The sequence below is a fragment of the Arachis hypogaea genome, chromosome 17 (assembly GCF_003086295.3).
Source record: "Arachis hypogaea cultivar Tifrunner chromosome 17, arahy.Tifrunner.gnm2.J5K5, whole genome shotgun sequence".
Classification (NCBI taxonomy): domain Eukaryota; kingdom Viridiplantae; phylum Streptophyta; class Magnoliopsida; order Fabales; family Fabaceae; genus Arachis; species Arachis hypogaea.
Window position 1 is genome coordinate 113,617,620 of NC_092052.1, and position 16,132 is coordinate 113,633,751.

The following is a 16,132-nucleotide window of genomic DNA, read 5'->3' on the forward strand; positions in this document are numbered from 1 at the left end:
TGCACCGATTTCTATAATATGCCATAGAGACACACTCATTAAATACATTGGAGTCCCTTTTAAAATTCTCAGGAAGCTATTTATGTATATATCTTCCATCATAACATGGCAATATCCAAATCCTATATTCATTTATTTTAGTTAACTGGATCCAAATCCTTTATAAAAAGTTACAAGCTAGGATAAAATAAGTAAACAGAAATGTTTTGATGCTTTCAACAAGCATTATTACAGAGGTCAACAACTTCCATTATCTATTTAGCTTTAGAAGACTTATGCAGGAAAGTTTACCAAACAAGAGAAAAATAAATAAATTCAAACCTTTTGTTTATCCAATTCTTCCTACATCTTTTTAAAATTTTTTAAAACAATTATTCAACCATACTAGGTGTTCTGAGAGTTACCTGAAACGGTGATTTGGGTCTGAACGTGCAGTCCAGACTCCTTCCAAGGCAGTGTCCGACTTGTTCTGATGTCGAGGTACCGCCGTTCGAGTTCCTTATGAAGAAGAGGGGGTGGTACCTGCAAGAGACTCCGATGCTTAAGTTAGCAAGGGCTTTGAACAAATTTTTTAGTAGATTGAGACTTGAATATACATGAGGGGTGTCAGTGTATTTATAATAGAATATATAACTACCTTTTGGAGTAGTTCCACCTTTGTTAGTGGAAAACCATTTCTTTTATCTTAGAAGTTTGTTGGGATCTACCTTCTAGATGAGGTAGAGATAGTAGGAAATATTTAGGGAGGTAGTTATTTATTCAGATAAGTAGGGCTGGACCTCCCTTATCGTGTCTGACCTCTTATATGGTCGGGCAAATAGAAGGGGCCACCCTTTTTGGGTGAGCCTTTATCCTTATTGGACATGGCTTTATGTTTTGGCTTCAGGATATGAACAGTTCCCATGCTTGAGTCCGAGCTTTTACAAGGTCGGGCTCGAGCATTCGTGGCTTCAATTTCCTTTGTCGGGTACGCCGCCTTCAAGAGGTCAGGTACTCGACGTGTTTCACAATTTTTGAAACATTGTGTAGCTTAATGATATGGTGTACGTTATGCGGTAGTTTCCTTGAGATTCGTGCACGACATTTAAGGAGGGTTGAAATGTCTCTTTTGCCTCTTGTGTCTTATAAATACATCACTTTCTCCCTCTTCTTTCTTTTTCTGTTTCTAAAACATTCGCTTTCTCTCCTTCTTTCACTTTCTTTGTTCATTGCCCCATCATTCGAGATTTTTCCATCTTGAACCCTCTTTACAGGATTTCATTCGCGCTTTATGGGAAGACCGTTTGTGTTTTTGCCACTTAATCGTGCCCTTCAGTCTTCGTGCTTCTTCGAGGTTAGTACTCTTTTATATATTTTCTTGTTTTTATGTATTCTGGCATATGTGAAAGAGTGGTAGTTGTAAAATGTTGCTTGTGATTGTCATTCTAACTCTGGAGTTTTGCGTTCTTGAAAATCTGATTTTGGGTTTTTGAAAAAAAGTTGAAAAATTTTTCACTTTTCACTGCCATTGTGGTTTTGATTTTTCCTTTCGCTGTTGCTGTGGCCCTGTTCGTGGGGTTCTATGATGCCCCCCAATGATACCATTTTCATATAGAAGGTGACTTCATTTCTATGTGTTGGAGGTATCGCATATTTATTTGTGTTCTAGGAAGGTTTCCTAATGTCGGCCCGACCTCTTTTAGATTTTGCAAATGCCTGTGCTGCTGTTGTTCACGTCTGGGAAGTCAGCGTCGACCTGTGATATTGACCCGACCTTCTAATTACTTAACTTGCTTTGCTCGATTTGTAGTAATTATTTTTATTTTATTGTGTTGTAGGTGTAGCTTGTATGTCTCGTTCATTAGTTCATAGTATGTCGACTAAGGTTTCGTCCGACTTGGAATGGGTAAAGTTATATGTTCTTACCTATGTCCCTATTGTTGATAATGAATATTCCGATGCCTTTCATAGGCATCATAGGCTATGTTTTAGTCGAAGGAATAAGAGAAACTATGAGATTGTTATTGTCGACCCTGAGGAGAGAGTCTGCTTCCCCCAACTTGATAGGTCGGAACGACATTTCATATATGTCTATGATTGTTTTTTCACAAAGTTAGGGGTTACCTTCCCTTTTTCTGAGTTTGAGTCGAGGTCCTTAGATTCTGCAACGTTGTCCCTACCTAATTGCATCCTAATTCTTGGAGTTTCTTGAAAATATATCAACTTCTTTGTCGGGAACTAGATGTCCGACCTTCTCTTAATGTCTTCTTTTACCTATTTGTCCTCACCAAACCCTTTAGTTCTAAAAAACTAGGTTGGTTGTCTTTTTGTGCTATCTAGGGTAGAAAAGTATTTGCTATCTATGATGAGTCCTTTCATGACTTCAAAAATTACTTTTTTAAGGTTTGAGCTGTTGAGGGTATCCGACCTTTTTTCTTGAACGATGAGGATGAACCCGTCTTTCCTTTGTATTGGGAAGACATCCTCGTGATAGTTAAGTATAAGTTGGATGATTTAGATGAGGTAGAGTTGAGTGTGGTCGGGGTGTTTCAGGAGTTCTGGGGCCGAGCTCCTTATCTGGACACAAGAGGTATTTATGGAACCCGAGCCAACTTCAGTCCGAGCTAGGTAGTTTCCTCTTCCTTTTATAGATTCTACTTGTAAATTTGCTTTGATGACTGATGTTCCTTTATTTGGATGTTGCAGAAAGGATGGCTCCTAAGTCAGCTGCCATGAAGATGCTCCGTTCTACTAGAAAGAACGTTGTTGCGCGAAACATTTAACTGAAAGAAGCTAGTGACCTCGCCGTCCTGTCCTCGCCTGCGAAGTCGGACTTAGGCCCTTCATCTTCTTAGAAGATTATTCCTGACCTGACCTCTCAATCTACTCCTCCTCCCTGCCCGACCGAATAAGTAACTCGGCCTCCCCCTATTACTGACGAACCAAATCCTAAGAGGCACAAGACCTCGGAGTCGGGGAGCATATACGAGCAGGGCTTTGACCACCTTGCGTGGAGTGAAAAGCACATCCTTCCTCATAGCTATATTAGCATGGATGATGTGGCCATTAAAATTCACCTGCAGCTCTTGGCCCGAGGTGGAGTTTGGACAGCGGGTATATTTGCAACCTTGGCCAGGGAGTTGGAGAAGACTCCCCCTCAGAGGCCGAGGTAGCCTTGTTGAAGGAGACCAAAAAAGAGCTCGAAGAGGAGAGGGATGCACTGCTCTCTGACCTTGGTAAAGCTCAGGCCAAAATCAAACAGGCGGAGGCTGCTTTGGCCATGTCGGAGGGTTTGAAAAAGAAAGCTGAGGAAAGTTATACCCGTGTCTTTGGGGAGAAGCCTGATCTTGTGGATGAAATTACTAAAGCCTGGGATAAATATGTGGAGCTCGAGGAGTATGTGGCCGAAGGCATGGACGAGATGGTTGCAAATCTGAAGGCCCAGTTCCAAGTTATTGCTCCCGAGGTGGACCTTTCCCTGATTAGCCCGGATAACATAGTGGTAGATGGAAAGATCATTCCTGCTCCCGATGATGATGATGATACCTCTTTGCTCGACATGAAGGCTTTGGCGGCACAAGTCAGTCAGACTTCCCAGGATCCCGAGCTTCAACCCGGAGGCGAGCCCGTTGGTGGCAAACTCCTTCCTTCTCCAACTCATCCAATTCCCGCCGTGCCAGTCTCTGAATACGATCCGACTTCCTCCGTTCACGTCGAGGATGCTGTCATAGGGGAACAACTTAATCCTTTGTAAACTTTGTTTTCGTAGCTCTTGAATGGCCCGATCTGTGGGTCTTTGTAGTAGTTAGTTTTAAACAATTTTTGTTTTGCCATAGTTGTATTTTAAACAACTTTAGAATTTTGTTAAAAACCTTTCTTCACTTTGATAATGATTTTAGGTTTTTTTGCTTCTTTTTTTGAAATATATCTTAGCTTATACAGCTGTTTAGTTGAAAAATTTGCATATACGAAATATTGCATTTTCCTTTGTAAGTTCTGACTTCGTGTAATCAAACTTTGCCAAGTTACTTTTACTTTTCATTTTTGTTTCGATTTAATTTTGAGGTTGGTTTCACGAATTGATTACATAAGTTCTTATTAATTTGTACCTCGTTGCTTCATCTTGCCGACCATACAGGTCGATCAACAACTTTTGCGATTTTTCGAGCTTAAATTAATGCATTTGAGGATGGAAAATCTAGTAGAATAGGTATTTTATTATTGAAAAGAAAAATAGGGTTTACATAAGTTCACTGCTAAAGATTTTCTCATGATCAATATAAGGTCTTAGACTTCGGTACTAAAGGCAGTCTTCGGTACTAACCCTTGCTGTGATGCCTCATTAAAACCCCCTTCAAGAAAACTTTTTTCGGAAAAAAATATGAAGTCGGAAAAAAGAGTATATTAGGGAGCAAGGTTCGCTTCCCTAACTATAATAACTTTTTAAGTTACATGCGTGCCACGATCTCGGGAGTTCGTTTTCTTGTAAGTCGGATACCTTATAGTAACCCTTTCTTAAGACCTCGTTGACCTTGTAAGGCCCCTTTCAGTTTGTTGCCAGCTTTTTCTCTCCCGATTTTTGAACTCCGATGTCTTTTTGGATCAATATAAGGTCGTTGAGGACAAAGCTTCTCTTGATTACCTTCTGGTTGTACCTTAAAGTCATCCTTTGCTTTAATGATTCTTCTTTGATCCGAGCTTGTTCTCGAACTTCTGAGAGAAGGTCGAGTTCTTCGTTTTGTGCTTGGATATTGACCACTTCATTATAGAATGTAACTCTTGGAGATTCTTCAGCGATTTCTATAGGAATCATGGTTTCTATGAAGTAAGCAAGTCGGAAAAGTGACTCCCCAGTTGTTGAATGAGGAGTTGTCCGATATGCCCACATAACTTGAGGAAGCTCGTCTGCCCATGCTTCCTTCGCGTCTTATAGTCAGCGCTTCAACCCAGCCAATACTACTTTATTTGCTGCTTTAGCTTGACCGTTGGCTTGAGAGTGTTCTACCGATGAGAATTGGTGCTTGATCTTCAGGTTAGTCACCAAGTTTTTAAAGGTTGAGTCGGTGAATTGAGTTTTATTGTCTGTGGTAATGGAGTGGGGGACTCCAAACCTTATAACAATGTTCTTATAAAGAAATTTTTGACTTTGTTGGGCTGTGATGGTCGCTAATGGTTCCGCCTCAATCCATTTAGTAAAATAGTCAATTCCTACTATGAGGTATTTTACTTGTCCTAGAGCTTGAGGGAATGGTCCGAAAAGATCGAGACTCCACTTTGCGAATGGCTACGGTGAGGTGATGATGCGTGAGAATCTTTTCTTTATTTTCTTATTATTTTAGATATGAATTTATTGAGTCTTATTGAGATTTTAGTGTCTGAAACCTATTTGGATGCTACTTTGAGTCGCTCTATTGTTTTAATTATTTCAGGTGAAGTTTGGATTAGTTCGGCAGAGTTCATGTTAGGGGTGTTCAAAACTGATCTGGACCGAACTAAACTGACGAGACGAACTGAAATAACCGAAAACCGAACAAACCGAAAAAACTTGTTTTGCTGTCTGTTGCAGTTCAGTTTGGTTTTCAGTTCTGACCATGAAAATTCCAACCGAATCGAACCGAACCGGTTTGAGTGCTACTGCTGCGCGAGTGCGCGTCCCTAACCCCCAGTCGAAACCTAACCTAGCTCTCTCTTCTCCAAATCTCGCCCTCTGCGCACCCAGCCACAGAGCCACCCACGTCCTTGAGCCTCGAGGCCGGCGGCAGCGGCACCCCCGTTCCTCCCACCACCTCGAAGCTTTCCTCCCAAGTCCCAACGCCGAAGCCTTCCTCTTCGCGGACAGAGCAGAGATCCCCCACCGCCGGTGCACCACGAACACGAAGCCGTCGCACAACAGGCCAGCACCCACTGACCCAGCACCAGCAGGCCAGCACCACGCCACCACTACCCAGTCTCAACAGTTCAACACAGCACCCACTGACCCAGCACGATCAACAGTTCAACACAGCACCTCCTCTCCCAGTCTCCCACCCAGCCACCGATTCAAGTAAATAAAGGAGCCCGAGCCATCGATTCAGGTAATGTTTACCAATTGCTGTTTACTGATGCATTGTTGCTACTTGTCTACAGTGCCATACGTGATAATTTTTCTATATTATAAATAGATAGATGGTAATCTAGTGTCTAAGTTAAATGTGAAAGAAATCAAGAATATAGTGTTAATGAAAGTCAAAATATCAAGTAGTAGTTGAAGTATCAAGTATGGATATTACTACTGTTATTAAATTAAATTAAATTAAATAGGAAGTTTAGAAGGAAATATATTTGGATTTGGTAGGGGAAAAAAATGAGTAAAGCGAATCAGATGCAGACAAATCCTATAAAATAAACATGGGCAGCCAATAATTAAAGCTTGTGTTGGTTTTGGGTACATTCAACTTTTTCATTTTTTTTAAAGAACTTTTATTATGATTTTCATATATGAATTGCCTATGTCTTGGTACAATTTTTGTTCCACTCGTCCCAATGAATTGTTAGTGAATTGATTTTTGATAGTTTAGTTCATTTTGTGTGTCATGCACACTTCATATACAAATGACGCACACCATGTGCTTGATAAAATGTCTCAATGATAATTCAGTAATTGTTTGTGGCGACTACATAAGATAAATTAAGTATTTTTGAAATTGGCAATGCTGTTAAAATACAATGAATATTGTGAAGAAACCGGCTTGATCATATATGAATTGGTTTTGTCTTGCTAAGACTTTGGTGCAGTTTGTTTTAGTTTCTTTGATTCATGAGTTGTTAATAAATAGAATTAAGGGTTGGTGATGCTTTAGAGCTGGAATTGATTGATTGATTGTCTCTTTATCTTGAGAACATGTAATGCTTCATCCAATCTGGAACCTTCCTATGCTTTTTATCAGCCCTTGACTCTGTCTGTCTCTATATTTCTCTTTTCAGAGCAGATTTGGCAGATTGCTCATATATAACTGTTGCTGGGTGGGATCCAACTTGCTAATTTTCAGATTGGTTTCTCTTGTCCTATCTCACAAAAGTTGTACAAGGATAGATTGCTCCAATCAAGGGGTATACCATTGCAAATAGAGTACATGTCTTCAATAACTTGCTGGTGCTCTGGGCTAATGTCCAATTCTTCAATTACTACTGTTTATTTTGTTATCCTTCACATGGCTTGGCCTTAGCTAATTTTTCATTTTTTTTGGTGTGTGCTATATATTACTTATTTTGCTACAGTATTCCTTCTGTTTTGGTGTTCCCGCCCTTCCCTGCTTGAGATGGCTCCTTGAACTCCTGTTCCCTACCTTATTTACATACCTTTATATTTTAGTAGATGTTGGCTTTTTGGTGTTATTTTAGTAGATGTTGGCCTTTGGTGTTTTTATACTTTTGTATATTTATTTAATAATGACTGGGTTACCTAGTAACTATGTTAACAACAACAGGGGAACACGTTTAGAGTTCAAGTCTCTCTAAAATTTGAGGGAATGGAAGCAGAAGAGCTTTGCATCGCTGAACTTTTTGGCCTCAAAGGAAAGAAGAACACTAAGAAGAACATGAAAACAAAACCAAAGAAGGATGGAAATGTTCCAGAAGATTCTGCACCGGCAAACAATGGTGCTGATGCTGGTGCTACTGCTACAGCTGTAGGCATTGACAATGGCAGTGGTAACGATGTTGGCGCTAGTAATAATGCTACTACTAGTAGCGGGATTAGGGTTTCTTCGTTTGACTATTCTGCTGAGAATTTCTTCAGATACATTGATGACATTGCAGCACTATGCGGGGAAGATCAGAATACTGATTTTCATCACAGTGAGGTTCAGAGATTCTCTTCCTCCCTCACATTTTTAAGGTACTTAATTTCAATTTTTGAAAAATAAATAGAATTTGTTGTAATATGTTTAAACTTTATAATTATTATAATATTATTAGAGGTATGTTTATTTTAATTGCATATGAATCAGATAGAAACTGTTTTGAGTTGCTTCTAGATTGAAGTTATACCCATTGATAATGTTAAGAGCGTCTTAGTGAATAGCTGAGTTCTCATTTGTAGCTGAGTCACCTATCTTAGTGCTTGTTAGAGTTAGTTACTTGAGCCATTAGAGGTAGTTATTTGGTGATGTTTCAGCTACAACTCTAGCTATAAACATGTACACATAATCTCAATATTTATAATCATAATAGGGTACATTTTATAAGGAAACAATAATTTTGTATGTGCTTGTAGAATATTTAGGTGCACTTGTTTTAGCTTCTATATTTATTTTTTATTATTTAAATTTGTTTTGGACAAAGTGATTTTTAACTACTAAAGGAATCACTTTTCAGTTTAAGAGAAGTTAATTATTTCATCTTTTGCTTTAAAGAATGTTTCAGAAACTTTTAAATTTTTGAAATAACAAGAGTTGAAGTTAAGTGGTTAAGATAAATATTTTCTAAAAAATTTTTATTTGTTTTGGTAAAAGTGATCACTATTTTCAGTCAAAAAGAAGTTGAAACAAATGGCAATACAAGATTTCTTTTGAAATGCATGTAAATTGTTTTGAACTTACTTTAGATAGAGATATCCCGAGAATAGAAAATAGTGATGTAGATGCTGAAAACAGCTTGATAGTCAGAGTTTGTTTGGATGTGTTAATTTGAATGAAAATAAGTAGTTCTTAGCTTGTTTGTTTTTCAAATGTGTAGAGAATGGAGAGATTTTAGGTATCCACCAAAAAGCATTAGGTTTGGTTACATAACTGAGAGATGTCAGAGCTCTGAGGAAAAAGATGCTGGAGCCATAACATTGCCTCAGTTCTCATCAGCCACTGTTCCCCAGGTATAAGCTGTTTGTATCCTTTTATTTGTTTCCTCTTCAGAGCTCATCTTATCAAAATTCTTCTTGATTAGTAACAATGTTACAGGTGTTGTGTTGCAAACAATTCATTATCTTTTTGTGTATCGTTCTTAGTGTGATGTGCAAAGCAAAGAGCATCCCGTGGATACCAAATTGCAGGAATCCAGGTATCACTAGTATGTTGCCTATCTGTGGTCTTTTGGTCCATTGACATCAGTATGGGCATTACTGCCCACTTTGAAGTTCCTGACAAATTATTGTATTCCATTGCTACTCATCATTTAACTTGGCCAAACACTTCAAATGCTGTAGATGCAGAGACTTTGTGATGTGTGTTGGAGGCCCTGTATGGGCGTTAGATTGGTGTCCTTGGATAGATGAAAGGCCTGATTGTTCAGCTAAATGTGAGGTACTTGGTTTCTCTCTCCCGCCTTTCAAGCCATCTATTTAGCTACTTTTTATTGGCTTACTATTGTATGGGGAAGTTTTTGAAGTTTGAACATGAGCTAAATGGTGTACTCTGTCTATTTGTTGGTTTTGACATCTAACATGTCAAGGTTCATTGTCTATTTGAAGTCTCATGGGATGGGAGAGGTTTCCCATCCCAGATTATTAAATAGGGATACGTATCGTGTATCAAAACATCAATTTTCTGTATCGTATATCATATCGTATTCTATTGTGTATCATAAGATATAAACAACAATAATAAATAAAATTAAACCTTTAAATAACCATATAATTCATGTCTCATAATAATATCCAGAAATAAAAATGACCAGAAAGTAATTAAACTATGGATAAGTTTTGCAATTCAATTTTCAAAATGATCAATACACAGCAAGCGAAGTACTAGGCATAAGGCAAAACAATATCAAACATAACATATTGCCCTCCAACAATAAAATAATGACAAGAAACAATTCCACAAGTCATTAGATATTAAATAATATAAAGAAAAGAAGTCAAAGATTCAATAAAACAAATAATAACGCATCTGAGGCCGAGTGAATGGTGCTTCACTTGCAGAAGAATGATGCCTGTGTGCTTGCAGTTGCAGAACGCCGCAAGGAAGAAATTTACAGTTGTTTTTTCCCTCGATTTTAAACACTTATATAAAATTGGAACTGAAGAGGTAAAGAGTCGGCTGCAATTGTGGCTTTGATTGAAAAAAAAAGGAGCGAAAAAAATAATTTTTTGCAAACTGGGACGCGTTTGACCTGACCTAAAACTCCCGGAACCCAGCCAGTTCCTGAATCATCAGTTTGCAAATTGCAATATTAATTGCTATTCAAGTGATTCAGATGTGAATCAAGCGATTCAGGCGTGATTTTGATAATTCCAGCGATTTGTATTGTATTTATTGCGATACTAACCATGTGTTTTCCGTCAACTAGATTTATGAAATAGATGGATGAAAGGAGTAACATGTCTTCCATCATAGCAGTGCAATTGACAAAGCTTTTTAATGCATTGCACTATCATATGTTATATTGTTATACTTGATACAGATAAGTATTTGGAATTATTATGTTACTACTTTCTTGGATGTTAGTCGGCACTTGCATGAGCTTTGCTCTTCTAAGAAGTTATTAGGAATTTAGGATATAATTTTTGTACTTTTTTATAACCTTGACATATTGTATATTGGGTGACAATTTTTTATTCTGTATTAGTTTGTTGCTGTTGCTACTCATCCACCTGGTTCTTCTTACCACAAGATGGGTGCCCCACTGACTGGTAGAGGTGTTATACAAATATGGTGTCTTCTAAATATCCGCGAGCAGGATGAAGAAAAATGTTATTTAACAAATAAGGGGAAAAAAAGACCTAAAAAAGACAAGTCAACAAAGGTGACGAGGCCTAGAGGAAGACCTAGAAAGAATCCCAAAGGAAAAGTAATTGATAACACAAATAGTGAAACCCCCCAGTACATACCAGCCCTAGATGTTCAGTTTCCAGAAAGTTCTTCTGAGCTTCCTGCTTCGGATGGGGTTTGTTGGAACAATGAAGAAATATTACCTATCATTGACATGAGTAGAAGAGGACATAAAATAATTGAGGCCTCAAGTGAAAAATCAGCACAAATAAAGAGGCCTAGAGGAAGGCCTAAAAAGAGTTCAAAAGAAGCTACTGTATGTTCTTCAAATTCTGAGAATCAAGCTGTGCAAGCTCTTGCAGTTCAGGTTCCAGAAGATTCAGCTGAAATAAATTTTTCAGGTGCAGCTGATGGAAATCGCAATGAATCAGCCTTGCAACAGTGTTCAGTTGCAAAGCAGAAACAAACCAAGAAAGCTGCTTCTGCATGCAATACTGTCTTGGAAACTCATGTTAAAAGTAGTAGGTTGAAAGCTAACCATAGGGATGTGGGATGCAACGAAGATGCGGCACTATTGACACAGGTTGAGAATGACTCAAGTCAACCTCATGGCAGCTCTGCAATGGGTAATGTAGTCGCCCCTAATTCTATTTCAGGGAATGTGACTATGCCAAAACTTGTGTCTTGCCTAGCTCATAATGGAAAGGTGGCATGGGATGTGAAATGGCAACCGCGCAACATGTATGACCCAGTAAGCAAACACCGAATGGGCTATCTTGCTGTCTTGTTGGGCAATGGATCTCTAGAAGTGTAAGATATCTGATGCCTCATCTCCTATTGATATCATTGTTCTTGTTTAAAAATTTTACAGGTAGTTGAAAATTTGGATATTTTTCATAATTCAGATGCAATTTGTAGAATAGCACAGCCCCCTATCCTGAAATTTAATTTAGATTAGAAATATCAAAATCGGGGTGTAATTTATGTTTGGAGTTGTTCAACTCTATTCTATATGGTTATTCATCTCTTCTCATATGTTATGCTATTTCCTTTTGACATTAAATCTCTTTGTATCAGATATTTTCACAACTCTTTTATGGGATGCTCCTTGTTATTGTTGCCTTATCAACATGTCAAGTTTCAATTGCAGGTGGGAGGTTCCTCTTCCTCGTGTGTTGAGGGAGATTTATAAGCATAGGGAGGGCACTGATCCTCGTTTTATAAAATTGGCACCTGTATTTAAATGCTCAATGTTGAAGCATGGTGGAAAACAAAGGCATGCTTCCTTCTTCTTTCTCTTTTTATGGTGTTACTTAACTTGTTCCTTTTAGGGGAAAAATTGTACGAATTCAATCACTGAGGGGCAAAATAAATTAACATATTTAATTTTAACTTGGCTGATTATTGGATAAGTAAATTGGAAGTGAGCACATTTTAAAAAAGTGCTTCAATTTAAAACATTCATGCCGTGCTGCCTAAGGTAGTTGAACTTGCTTGATGCCGGTAATTATAAGTTTCCTTTTAGCCTAGTCACTGATTTAATTTCATCCATTGTTTGATATCACAGCATTCCGTTGACAGTGGAGTGGTCTGTCATGCCCCCTCATGACTATTTACTTGTGGGCTGCCATGATGGAATGGTATAATTTTTGTTAACTATTCTTCTATTTTCCGTTCTTCGCTTCTTCATTATTTTATTTTATTTTGTTTTATTTTTTCATAGTAGGTTTGTAAGATTAAGAAAAAAATTCATTCATGATGTTTTATTGGGAGGGATAAAGAGAATTCATTTTGATAATATTACCCTTATTTATTATATATTTTTGTAATTTTGTATTTATTGTTAAATTTGTTTCTCACCATCATTGTTCAGTTCAAACATAAGTATCTTGTCATCCCAATACTCTTTATAAAGTATATCTGCTAATGTATTTTGCTTTATATTTAGGTTGCTTTGTGGAAATTCTCTATAAAGACTTCATCTAAATGTGATGGTAATGTTTTTGTTGCCATACTCATGTTTACATATTTCGTTCTTAGGGAAGGTACCTGTGTTGAAAAACAAAGTCATCAGATTCACTAGACAATAATTATTCCACTGACCCAATTTTTTATATGCAGATACAAAGCCTGTGCTTTGTTTCAGGGGAGATGCAGCTCCTATTAGAGCCATCGCCTGGGCACCGTTTGAAGGGTTAGTAATGATTGAAACCAATTCAATAAAGACATGTTATTTAATTGCATTTAACATTTTTCTGTTGCTATGTTGTGTCTTTATAGGATTTGGAAGAATTAAAAGACTATAATTGAATATTTGTTCTATATTTTTATTTTCACCTCTGTATTTTCCCATTTTGTTAAACTGACAAGATTCTAATTGATTTCCAGCTTCAACCTAATATAATCTAGTTATTTACATAGTTTATGAAACTTATTGTGTTCGTGGGCTTTTGAAATTGTTGTGGAATTTTCCTTTTTCATTTACTGTGCTCAGACAACTGATTTCATTCATGTAACTGTCCCCTTTTCTTCTTGATGAAAGTCTAATAGTATGGTTTGTAAGTCTGCCTTATTCATTGTTTACCTGTGTAATGTTGATCAGGATAAGCAATTTTATTGTATCTTGTTTTTTGTTGTTTTATTTTAGTGATCCTGAGAGTTTCAATATAATAGTTACTGCTGGACATGAAGGCCTTAAGTTTTGGGACCTGCGGTTAGTGCTTTTTCTTTTCCTTTTTGTTTTTTTTTTTTGTCTACTTTGTAACTTTTGACGCATTCAATGCACTAGAAGCACAATACCTTTTCTCATGAAAATTTTCCTTTCTTGATTCCTTGACCAGATTTTATTTAATTTTAGGTTTATTCTAAATTTCTGTCTTTTAATCGTTTATATCACCTTCATCTTAGAATATAATTTTCTGTATAGAGGATATTGTTTCCAAATATTGGGGCAATTATATTATACGTTGTAAAACTTATCTAAGATTGGCAAACTGGTGAACACTCTTCAAATGGCACATTAATTGCGATTTCTTTTTGTATCTGCGTGTGCATGAGTAATTAGTTCTCTCCTTGGGTAGAAAGGATGAATATTGACATCTCATTATGTCAAGGCGCATATCTCGCTACAAACGGTCTTTAGCTAGATTTGTGTAAAAACCTAGTTCAGTGTTCTGATTTATTAGTAAAAATGTGTTTGTAGTAATCCATTTCGTCCTTTGAGGAGTATGCAACCTGTGCCAAGAAACATATATAGTCTGGATTGGTTGCCAAAGCCAAGGTAATGCATAATTTCGACAGGACAGAATTGCTGTATGACCTCATCATGATGATTAACCTAGAGTTGTTTTGTTTATGTTTTATAGTTGCATCATTATGTCCTTTGAAGATGGGACAATGAAAACCATTAGCTTGGTGAAGGTTGCAAATGAATTCCCTGTAAATGGAAAAACGTACAATGGGAAAAGACAACCCTGGTTGCACACTTATTCACTCTCATCTTCTGCCATATGGAATGTTCAAGTGTCACGTAACACAGGTACCTTTTTAGTGGTTATATTCTTTGCAAACAAGCTATCAGTTAATGGTAATTTGTGACTCTCTAAGTTATCTAAATATCATGATGAACTACTTAAATAATGTGTTGTCTCTAATTATCATGTTGTGCCAGGCATGGTTGCATACTGTGGTGCAGATGGTACTGTCTTCCGTTTTCAGGTGAGTAACATTTTGTTGGATATTCCTCAAACATGATGGTATTCCTCAAATTTGTAGCAGTTCTTGACTAATGCTTTATACAAATTGATTTTCTTTGCCCTTCTGCCCATTTCTTACCTATGTTTTTTAATGTCAGCTTACGACTAAAGCAGTAGAAATAGGTGATTCACACCATAGTGTTCCATTCTTCCTCTGTGGGTCAGTAACTGAGGAGGACTCAACTCTTGTGATCAATAGTTCAGTTTCAACTGGTCCCTTTCCATTAAAGAGGTCCATTGAAAGGGTTCGGCATGCTCAATCTTTTCGAGACTTGCTGAGAAAACGTGCAACCGGTGAGATGGCGAAGGCTTGATTCTCAAATTTTTGGTTTGCCTTTGTAAATTTGATGCTATACTTATCTGATTTTCTGCAATAATTTCTCAAGAATATTTACCAATTCTTCAATTTGTTGTGGTAGCGCTCTGTGGTGATGACGATTTGGGTATGGCATCGGAATCTGAGGAAGCATTGTCTTCTGTGAAGCAGCCTAAAAGACGAAAACTGACTGGTAGTGACAAGAAAAAACCAGCAGAAAGTAATTCTCTTGTTAGCAAAGATGATGCGTCGGCAAGTAATCTCGGGGATGATACTGAGAAGGCAGATTTTGGTAATATACCAGAAGTCTTTCCTTCCAAAATGGTAGCTTTGCATAGGGTGAGATGGAACATGAACAAGGGTAGTGAGAGATGGTTGTGCTTTGGTGGAGCCAGTGGAATTGTACGTTGTCAGGAGTTTGTTTACACTGATATTGATCGGAGATGGGCCTTGAAGAGGTGACAGCATGTTTCACTTAAAATTTGAATACTTAAATGTGAATAGTAGTTGTAAATTTAGAATACATTAACAGTAGAGAAAATTAGGGAATAATATATAGTAGGGTAGCCATGCGGGATAAAGAATTTGCCCTGCTTAGTTAATTATGATTTATGACCAGATTGAACGAAATATCCAATATATCCAATCCAATCGAAACCACTTGTAATTGGATGGGTAAAAATATCCGATCCATTTCAAATTGTACCGCAAATAAAATTAGTGTTAATGAGTTTTTGATCCAAATCGCACCGCAAATACCTACTCTTTTGTCTTAAAATATAAAGTAATTTTAAATTATTTAATATAACATTTTCTAATAGAATTATTTAATCTAATTTTAAAAATATATTAATAATACTATATTATGTACAAATATGTCACCAAAAAAATATTATATACAAATATTCATAAAAATCCACATGAATAAAGTTTAAGAATAATATGCATAACCTTCTCAAGAAGGAGATTCTTGCTCTGCTGTGTCCAATTTGAAAACAAAAAGCAGCATAGAAGCGAAAGAAAAGCCTAACAATGATAACACTGCTGGTGGCGGATTTCTGGGCTTGGCATGTGCTAGTTTTGAATATGAAGACGACAATGACAAATGATACTTTTGATGGAAAATCACTTTGTTCATTCCAAGTTATTTAGTTTTATTATAGAAAGTTTTATTTCGTTTAGAACATTGTGTTATTATATTGCGTAACGAAGATGGCATGATAAGCTTCATGTATGAAGCATTAGTATTAAGGCTGAAAGAGAACAAGACGAAGTGATACTATTTAAGTGTACAATAAGATGGAAAATACAATTTTGAATGAATCTTTAAACTTTAATGTGGTAATTTTGTTTCTTGCCATAAAATTTTGTAAACATTTGGTAAAGGGCAATCAGGA

At 37.1% G+C, this 16,132-nt stretch overlaps 1 protein-coding gene across 3 annotated transcripts; it reads left to right on the forward strand.

Moving 5' to 3' along the window:
* The first annotated feature begins 5,442 nt into the window (after nt 1-5,442).
* On the forward strand, nt 5,443-15,479 carry LOC112764208 (uncharacterized). Of its 3 annotated transcripts, none has more exons than XM_025809752.3 (17): nt 5,443-6,053; nt 6,943-7,068; nt 7,446-7,855; nt 8,695-8,827; nt 8,960-9,012; nt 9,158-9,254; nt 10,522-11,474; nt 11,815-11,940; nt 12,232-12,304; nt 12,613-12,658; nt 12,786-12,858; nt 13,312-13,377; nt 13,867-13,944; nt 14,030-14,202; nt 14,335-14,381; nt 14,518-14,713; nt 14,839-15,479. In XM_025809752.3, exons 3-17 carry the CDS (start codon nt 7,488-7,490, stop codon nt 15,195-15,197), a joined length of 2,841 nt encoding a protein of 946 aa, XP_025665537.1. In that variant the 5' UTR covers nt 5,443-6,053; nt 6,943-7,068; nt 7,446-7,487; the 3' UTR covers nt 15,198-15,479. The 3 variants fall into 3 exon arrangements, with proteins under 3 accessions (XP_025665537.1, XP_025665538.1, XP_025665539.1); XM_025809753.3 differs by having other exon boundaries at nt 5,606-6,053; nt 6,948-7,068; XM_025809754.3 differs by lacking the exon at nt 6,943-7,068 and having other exon boundaries at nt 5,655-6,053.
* Nucleotides 15,480-16,132: the final 653 nt, after the last annotated feature.

Bases quoted from the DNA above. Each gene is read 5' to 3' on its own strand.
- LOC112764208 (XM_025809752.3), top strand. From the start codon at position 7,488: ATGGAAGCAGAAGAGCTTTGCATCGCTGAACTTTTTGGCCTCAAAGGA. The intron at 12,305-12,612 runs GTATAATTTTTG...CTTTATATTTAG, and splicing joins TGGGCTGCCATGATGGAATG to GTTGCTTTGTGGAAATTCTC. The intron at 14,714-14,838 runs GTGAGATGGCGA...TTGTTGTGGTAG, and splicing joins GCTGAGAAAACGTGCAACCG to CGCTCTGTGGTGATGACGAT.